General features: G+C 30.7%; 1 protein-coding gene across 1 annotated transcript; it reads right to left on the minus strand.

Annotated features, from left to right (window-relative positions):
* Positions 1-83: 83 nt before the first annotated feature.
* Positions 84-8954, minus strand: LOC148618726 (mitochondrial import inner membrane translocase subunit Tim23-like). Its single transcript, XM_088577911.1, has 7 exons — positions 8795-8954; positions 4692-4756; positions 4174-4270; positions 3865-3955; positions 3258-3316; positions 2433-2543; positions 84-1009 (listed from the first exon to the last, which is right to left on the minus strand). The coding sequence occupies exons 1-7, from the start codon at positions 8868-8870 to the stop codon at positions 897-899; spliced, it is 612 nt and encodes a 203-aa protein (XP_088434037.1). The 5' UTR covers positions 8871-8954; the 3' UTR covers positions 84-896.
* Positions 8955-8956: the final 2 nt, after the last annotated feature.

Consider the following 8956-nt stretch of genomic DNA (forward strand, 5'->3'; position numbering starts at 1 on the left):
TTTCATAAATACTTTCGGTTTATATAACATAACATTGTAGTAAACACAAAAACATGTTGAATCCTTGACAAAGGGCTCGTTAGTCTCTTTCTAAATTTATTTTTATCTGGAATTTCTGCCACAAACAAACAAGCAAACAATGATTTACAGATAACATGATGCTTACAATGATTACTTTTAATTTTTAAAAATACAAAGACTCGTATACAAACCATTTTATAACTTACTATAACTCGTCACAATTTTTCACAACACTCAACACGCTTATCAAGTACTAACACACTTGTCCATACATCATTCACAAATACTTACACAGATCATACACTACCATTTGTTACCTCACACTATACTTGCAAAAACTTCTCTACCAAAATTAAGCTTTTTCATAGTGACTTGCAATTAGTTTTCATGAACTCTTACTTAAAACTGAGGTATTACACTAGGTCATTCTTGACAAAAATTGAAGTGATTCTATACTTTATAGCATTAGTGATGGGAACAATTGCTTCCAACTGGTATAACAGAATAAGACAGAAAAGTAGAAAGACCCAGTATAATTCATATTGGAGACAAAGTTGGTCATTGTATGCATTTTTATATACAATATTTGTAAGAGATCTAGGCTTTGTTTCATAAAATATTACATAATTGAGTTTTTCCTCAAACCCTTCCTTAATCAATCAGATAAAATTTCAGGTAGAAGATATCAAGCTAATACAGATTTGTTATAAAATTTGGCCTTAGTCTACAAGTGTTCCTTTTAACCTCATCCTGGTACATTTTAATGATGTAACCCTAACATTGCCAGGTTGGTAGTTAACACAAAGCAGAAAATAGTGCCATATCAATGTATGTAAGGTAATTCTGTTCATTTACACATGATTAAAACATGATTTTCATCTATCTCTTGTCATAAATGCTTTAAAAGTGTCTGACTTCATAAACATAACATATACAGTAGCTAAACCTAGTCCCACTGCTCCACCTGTTAAAGATTTCTTCAATCCACCTGTAATGAGCAGTAACATTTATTTAGTTACAGGCATTTGCTTAAAGTAGTTCAACCTATAACACATTTTGCACCTGTCAAAAATTAAGTAACCTCTAACCTTTGCTAATTTTGTGTGATGTTCTTTTCACGGTATAGTTTGATACCAATATTGCAGAATGGGTTTATAAGTTGCTTCAAGGGTCAGTTGATGACAGAGTGTGTATGTGGGATTTTTCTTTTCTTTCTTTTTCTGGAAAATTTCTTTTTATGAACCACATTTCAAGGTTCACAGTAAAACAGTTTTGAGATAACCCAACTTTAAAATTATTTTCAACTAAATGAAACTGAATGATTGAAAAATAAAAGTATGAAGTTCTTGTAGGTAAGACTTAGTGGTAATTTTAATTAGTTTGATGCTTTGATTTAACTACGTATTTTGCATAAAGCATAAGAGAGTGGTAAATGAACATACATCTTGACCTTTATCTGATGAAACACTTAATAGCTTTCCTAATATAGAAGATAAATTAAAGAATCTATTATAGAGACCTAATTCTAAAATCAACTAGAAAACTTCAGATTGTTAAATTTTTTTGAATGATGTTATAAATGAAGTGCAGCTTGATACAACCACAGCAGTCTAATCCTGAACATTTGGGGTAACTTTGAACAAAAAATTGAAGCTTGATACAGCTTTGAATTTAGACTGTGATTAGACATTTGAACCAGAATAAGAATTTGACCATAAACAAAGCTGCCCCTTTTTGGTTCCTGATTTCTAAAAGGCTTTAGTCACAACAACAGAAATGAATTGTAACCTTCCCTTGGGAATATGGCACATAGTGGTACAATTTCAAAGAGATTCTTACCCTTTCACTAAAGTTATCATCCAAACATCAAGAAAATGCATTAGCCCTCAATTCCTTATTAGTCTCAACCCCAAAAATTAATCCCAGCTGCTTTCTTATGGTGATACAACACCTTTTAGTACAATTTTTGAAGAGATCTGTTCATTAATGATCAAGTTGATGTCCTGACATCAGGAACATATTTGTTTCTTGCTCTATTTTGACCCCTCTTCCCATAATGATTAAAGTCTTAACTCTGAAAATTAACCCCAGTCTGAACTTTGTGAAATAAAATACTTTTACTTCAGTTATATAGTTCAATTCTATAAAATACATATTTTGGCCCCTTTTTTGCCCTTATTCTAATGCAGTTGGGCCATAACCCCCAAAAAATCAATACCAACAATTCTTCATTGGTTTGGAATCTTGTTGCAACATTTTTATAAATATCAACAATCTAATATTCAAGTTATCACATGAAAACAGAGTGTCTGTAGATGACAACACAGAGGACAGTACCATACTATTATACCACCACAAATTATTTGCAGACACATACAATTTTTTTATCCCTCATATGATAAAAGTATTACCTGCAGATTTATACAACAACCCAGCACAAGCTGCAGCAGTTAATGTGTTAAACTCATCATCAGATCCTCTGGCTAATTGTAGACCTACACCAGTTAAACTGTATAATAAAGCTACAAACAAACAATATAACTTGTCAACTCAATAAGTCAATTTCTTAAGAAGCTAATGAAATAAAAAGAATGGTTTAATGTAAATGATATATACAGGTGTAAACTAATAATATCTTGCATTATCACCTTTAAAAAACCAATGCATGCAAGAACACTGTGTTATTTCCACTGAGTCTACATGTGTTAGTCAAGTTAGAATTTCCGTTACATTTTGACGAACGGATGTTGCTCCCCTTATCTAAACCTCAAATAACTATGGCCTCACTAACCACTTCTGGGTCATATGGCTACCCCCCTATGTAGTACCCAAAAGACACTGAACCTACAAATATGCATTTTAGTGCATTATTTGTGTGTTTTCTGATCAAAAGTAGTCAAAATTCAGCTGAGAATGTGTACTTTAAAATCATATTTGCAATTTACTACAAAAGCATATAAATATTGTTTACATTTGTGAGTAATAAGCCTCCATGCTATCTGTTAGCAGAAAGGGTAAAAATGTGGATTTTCAGTATTATTTTTTCAAGAAAATTTTGTGAGGAATTTCATTGTACCATTAGCATAATGATTTTGAAAGCCTCATTTTCGAAGCTGTATGTAACTTTAAGATGTCATTTGTCCTGGGAATTCACATTGAAACTTCAAAAATTATATTTTTAACATGTCAAGTAAAGGAAACGTTAGAAATGGTTAGTGAGACTTATGACTGGTTACCTATAACTCCTAAAGACTGTGCAGATGATGCTCCTCTCTTTGCTATAAAGTTTAACATCCTGTAAAACAACAACAGATTAAAGTTACAGAATTTATGGTTGTTGTTTTTGTAAGCTTTGCTAAAAAACAGAAAAAAAGTAATCTTGCTTCATGTACATCTGTCCATGGTGCTTTTTTTTTTCAAAATCAATTAAATGGGTTTAATAGGAGATGGACTTACAAGATATGTTGACAGACAAACAGGAACAGTTACTTTGTTTTCCTAGTACAAAAACAGTTCCTTATTCACTGTAAAAATATATATATTGATATATATATAATCACTTTAATCTTCAGTTTCAGCTCAGTTCTAATTTGGAAATTCAGTTCAAAACTTGATTTTAGTTAACTGTTTATTCTATACATTCCAAATCAGATAATTTTATCAATAGCATGGCCTTCACTTTAACTTCATTAATTTAATAACATTATATCCAGTTTTTATGTTATACAGGTATATACTTCATAAGAACTGGTACATATACGTGAGAACCACTTTTAAATGATTTTACGATTTATGTCTACAAATACCTATTGTCTTTTAAAATAAGATATCTTTGATACATACTGGGTTCTTTTAATGGATGTAGACATATCAGGTGTTGCACTGATTTCTCTATAGCCAGCATACACTCCATTTAAACTGCCTACAGCACCACCTGTATATAAAAAGCACATGATACCAGTGGTGTAATATTGTAGTTTTCAGTCAACTGAATGTACCATTAATATATCTAAAATATGTCTGTTACCAAAGTAAATAAATTATTAAATAATTAGGAAATACCATGATTATACTTCAGGTATAAATTATCCTCCTTAACACTATCAATGAGCCAAGCATTATAAACACAGCAGAATGAATATAATTGATTACCTGCAAATACAGAGCCTCCTATTTGTGAAAACATCAACTCAAACCTCCCTCTTTGTCTTCCTGCTCCTTCAGGAAATATAAACTGGTCATCATTATTCTGAAACAATATAGACACACTTAGTTATATTACAGTTACAATAGTACCTATACATTTATAATTTACACCTTGGGAAATAAAATTAGAACGTTAGTTTTCTAAATTCAAACTTCAAAATTTCGAGAAAAAAGAAATTTTTACAGTAGATGTTTTCTACAACTTGTAATTCTAAAATTTCATAAAAATTAATTCTTTTTGCCAGAATACATCTAGTTCTATTTTATCACGAGTGATTTTTCAGTAGACCAACAACTGTATACATAAAATGTATTTTGCTACTGTCTCGTAACAAAATTTCAACTTTTAAAAGACAGACCTATCATTTGAATCATAGAATGTTACCTGTTTGTTCAACACGGACTAATCGAAAGCCAACACACTGGGTATGTTGCACAAAAGAAGGTTTTTAAAGTAAACATACCGGTATGTACTGAGGGTCGAAGTTCAAATACGGAGACATAATATTTCCAGCTGGTCCAGATGTAACTGAAAATACAAGCAGGTAAAAAAATTATGAATAAGATGATGTGTTTAACAGCATTAATCATTAATGTTGCCTAACAGTTTATTCACGTTAATATTTACAACAAAGTTGAATTCTATTTCTAGCAGTGTTTAAGGATTCCCATCACTCTTTATTCTAAGCAAGTGAAATTTAGCCCAAAGGAAGTCATATTTGTAAATTGTGCATGATTTATGATAAGCTCAATTAATAAATACATATACTGGTAAATAAATTACATGTACATAAATGCAGTTAAAAGTATGATATTTCTGTTTAAATAGCTGAAAAAAAAAGAATGCAATACACATGCATGAAAGGGGGATACATCTAGTTTACATATTCTATAATTTTTATGTGTAATTTTCTTCATTATAAAGTTCAGTTACTAACTGAATTAAAAAAAATTAGATTGATTACAGGTGGGGACAAGCTACAGGATTCTCCCACCATGATTAAAATTTTATCATTATCGTCCTTCAATTATTTTATGCTTGAGAAACTCATCAATAAACTGACTCTCAGGAAATGTAAACCAATTAATCAAGACAAATTTATGACTGAAACCAATCTGAAGATAATTATATAGTTGCTGATAGTTATCCACAATTTAATTTTAAATGTATTAATGTATTAAGAAACATATAAAATCTCCCTGAAATCGTTTATTCCATCTGATATTTGCTAAAACACTCTTAACTGAAAATAAAATGGCTGACATTTGTTTACACTGCCATGTTTTGGATCAAAATTAGTCCTGATTTCATGAATGTAGATCAGGTTCCTGTCATAAATGAACTTCTTAATGATAATCATCCCATGTGTCAACATCTTTAATTTGATTCATGCACATGTTTTGCACCTACTTTTATATGCTGATTTTATTATAATAACTTCTTGAAAATTGGTTCTGGAAACAAATTTTTAAGGCCAGAGTATTAAATGTCTATGATATAAGTTACAATGAATACAGATCAAAGTGCTGGCAGTTTTTGAATCTTGTGAAAAATGTAGCATGAATAAAGTTTAAAAGGTTATACATGTTAAATAAAATTGTGATCATAAATTGCATTTTAAATGCTATTAAAACCTGTCCTTTTCAATATATATATAAATTGAAAGTCAATCTTCTACTGATCCAACTTCACACACTTTTACATATTTGTTACATTTGTACATTTCATCTTTTCCCCAATTTTAAATCTATCAAAAAGTTAATGTGCATTTATGTTCAAAAGCTATATTAACAGAGTATTTATCCTACATTGTAAATATACTTAAATAAAACCAATATCAGCATAAGAAAATAATTTCCTTAACCCAAGATTTTCAAAAACTAGACACTTTTATCAATTTGAATTTTCATGCCAATTTTACTTGGTGAAAACCACTGCTCTTCACTTCCTGTTTATAAATGGTAAAATATTAATGATAGTATGGATAATCTGATTTAAGGAAGTAGACCTAAGGTAAGGGACACAACTCTTACAAATCATTGGAACGTTTGTATTTAACATTTTACACCAATCTCACATAAGCATCAAAGTAACTTGGACTGATTTCATTCTGTTTCAAATGAAAGCTTGATAGGCTTTGGTGAAATTGAACGATACAAACATATCACTGATTTCAAGAGTTATGTCCCTTACCCTAGGTCTACCTCCTTAAAAGTGTGTTAAAATGAAAATATTTAACACATTTTATCCTTTCAGACACATTACTGCAAGAAATAAATTCTCTAAATATCTTTCAAGGCCAAAAAGGAGTCCCTCAAATCTCAAGTTGATACGAAGAAAATAACCAAGTCAAAATAAAATATCGTTGGTTTGGCATTTGCCGACCGATCTACTCAAAATGGTGTCAACTCAATTCTTTTCAACCAATTTGTCAATTTTATTTTTGATTTTCACTACTTTTTGTAATAGAGAGTAGGCGAAGCTTTTTACTTTTTTCTTTTGGGACGGAGCAGAAACAATTTTTAAAACCAAAACAGCGATTTTCCTACTGTTTTTGGTATGGGACCCAGGGCCTATGCAATTGGAGGAAAAAAACGTGTAAAATCACTAATTTGGGAAATGATATATAAATGAGAAACACTACAGTTCCCTCAGTACTGAAGAGTACATATCTCCTTTGGAAGACAATTTGGAAAAAACAGAGACTGAAGAAAAGTTTGTACATGTACATCTCCCATCAAAAATTCTTCTTAATAATTCATATTGTTTTCCTTTTTCATTAGTTTCAAAGATTAATAAAACATTTGTCACTTAAATCATTTAATAGTATATTAAAATTTAAATTTTCCTTCATGTTGATTTTTTAAAGCCAAATGAATTTAATTTCCAACATTTAGTACTATCAGCTGAGCTCAGTTTTTTTAATAGAACTTAGAATTATGAGACATCGCTGCATAAGCAACTGAATTGCCCAGTCAGAAATATTCTATTGACATATTATATGGGTCATTTTTCAGCTTGTCTGTTTAACTTTTTTGGTTCCCTTCAAATGCAACGATGACATAGAATTGAATAAATTGCAATGCAATCATAATGGCATTGATAGTATAAGGAAAACTAACAAAACACCCTGAAAGACGATCCAAATGTAAGTAAACAAGGTATGATACAGAAGAAAAAAAACAACACATTTGCGATCTCGAAGCGACCGGACGTCTATTGACAATTGGGATTTTTAGAGACTTTTTCTCATTGGGAATGGGGCTGAAATTAGCACCTAAAATAAGGGTCGGAAAATCACTGCAAAATCTAACAGAATATTTCAAAATTCCACTGAAAAATTACACAAGTAATGAATTCCGTATACTCTCCATTATGATTCAAAATGTTAACAAAACAGGGTCTCTCCTGGAAAATGATCAAAACTTCAATAAAAAATGTAATTTTTGTAGCAGATATGGTATCAGAATACAGGAAAATGATTCCGGAATCGAACTGCAGCATACAGGAAAGTAATTCTGGAATCTAACTAGGTAGGTGTGAGTTTCAACTTGAAAGTCGTTACAAGTGGTTGAAGGACAGTAGTCGCAGGACTGCTGAATCTCCAACTTTTTGTATGACACATCACTCTGACAACCAACTCAACATATCAATATCAAAATATAAAAAGGGGAAGGTTGCAGGGTCAGTGGAAATTTGGACTATCACGAGACATGTCTTACTTTAGTGTTTAATAATTATATACAATGTAGTAATTTCATCAATTGTTTGAAAAAAGTTTTATTTTGACCTGTACAGGGGAGTCTGTATTTTGGGTATCCCAAGCTTGAGCTCAACTTCCCTGAGCTGAAAATGATTAAGATGATGTGAATTTCTTAGATTTTTAAAAGAAATGTCAATATGTATAATATAAATGTATTGAAATATTCAATTTAGTGAGAAATAAATTTTGCTTTCAAGTATCAAAGAAAATGTGTTTCAAAATGGGTATTTTAGGTATCCCATCTAGGGAAAGGAGGTAACTTGATCAAAAACTACCTAAATTAAAGAGTGCAATTTCTGATGATATACAAATCAAAATTTCAGATTTGTCTCATTTTATAAATATTTTTAAAATGTTTTTGCTTTTACATAAATTGGTGGATTTTTCACAGTGTTATATCTAAATTATTATTTCTATTCTTATTTATCATTTTTTAAAATTAATTTTCATCTTTTGTTTAATATCAATATAATTATCTAATACAGGGAGTGAATGTTAGTGTAATATAAAGTCCCTGTCTAATGTTAGAATATTTTTAACAAATGATCAAATCATCATACAAGTCAGTATGTATTCAAATGTATAGTCACTTTGAATTCTAAGAAATTCATCTCTATTTTAAAAAAAAGATATCGGCAATAATCATTTTCAGCTCGGGGAAGTTGAGCTCGGGCCACCCGAAATACCGACATCCCTTGTACTGTACAAAACTGTCAAGAGTATGATTGCGTAAGCAAAGTCTGGGGGTATATCATGCCTTTACACAAAAATCCTCAGAGTTAAGACATAAACAGGATCTTTACCTGGAACATTCATCGGCTGGTCATATTGTGACGAAGAAAAAAATCCTGAAAACGGCTTCTTTTGATTATTATCCATGATTAAATTTCGTCACTTCAACATGTGCGTCTTTGGAGAAACGGAAGAGGTCAAATATTGTGTGAAACGGCTCCAGACTAGTTGAA

Source organism: Perna viridis, chromosome 4, assembly GCF_037379345.1.
Source record: "Perna viridis isolate PV_CMFRI_1.1 ecotype Kerala chromosome 4, ASM3737934v1, whole genome shotgun sequence".
NCBI lineage: Eukaryota > Metazoa > Mollusca > Bivalvia > Mytilida > Mytilidae > Perna > Perna viridis.

Bases quoted from the DNA above. Each gene is read 5' to 3' on its own strand.
- LOC148618726 (XM_088577911.1), bottom strand. From the start codon at position 8,870: ATGGATAATAATCAAAAGAAGCCGTTTTCAGGATTTTTTTCTTCGTCA. The intron at 3,317-3,864 runs GTATGTATCAAA...GTTGTTTTACAG, and splicing joins ACATCCATTAAAAGAACCCA to GATGTTAAACTTTATAGCAA. The intron at 2,544-3,257 runs GTAACCAGTCAT...GTTTGTTTGTAG, and splicing joins ACAGTCTTTAGGAGTTATAG to CTTTATTATACAGTTTAACT.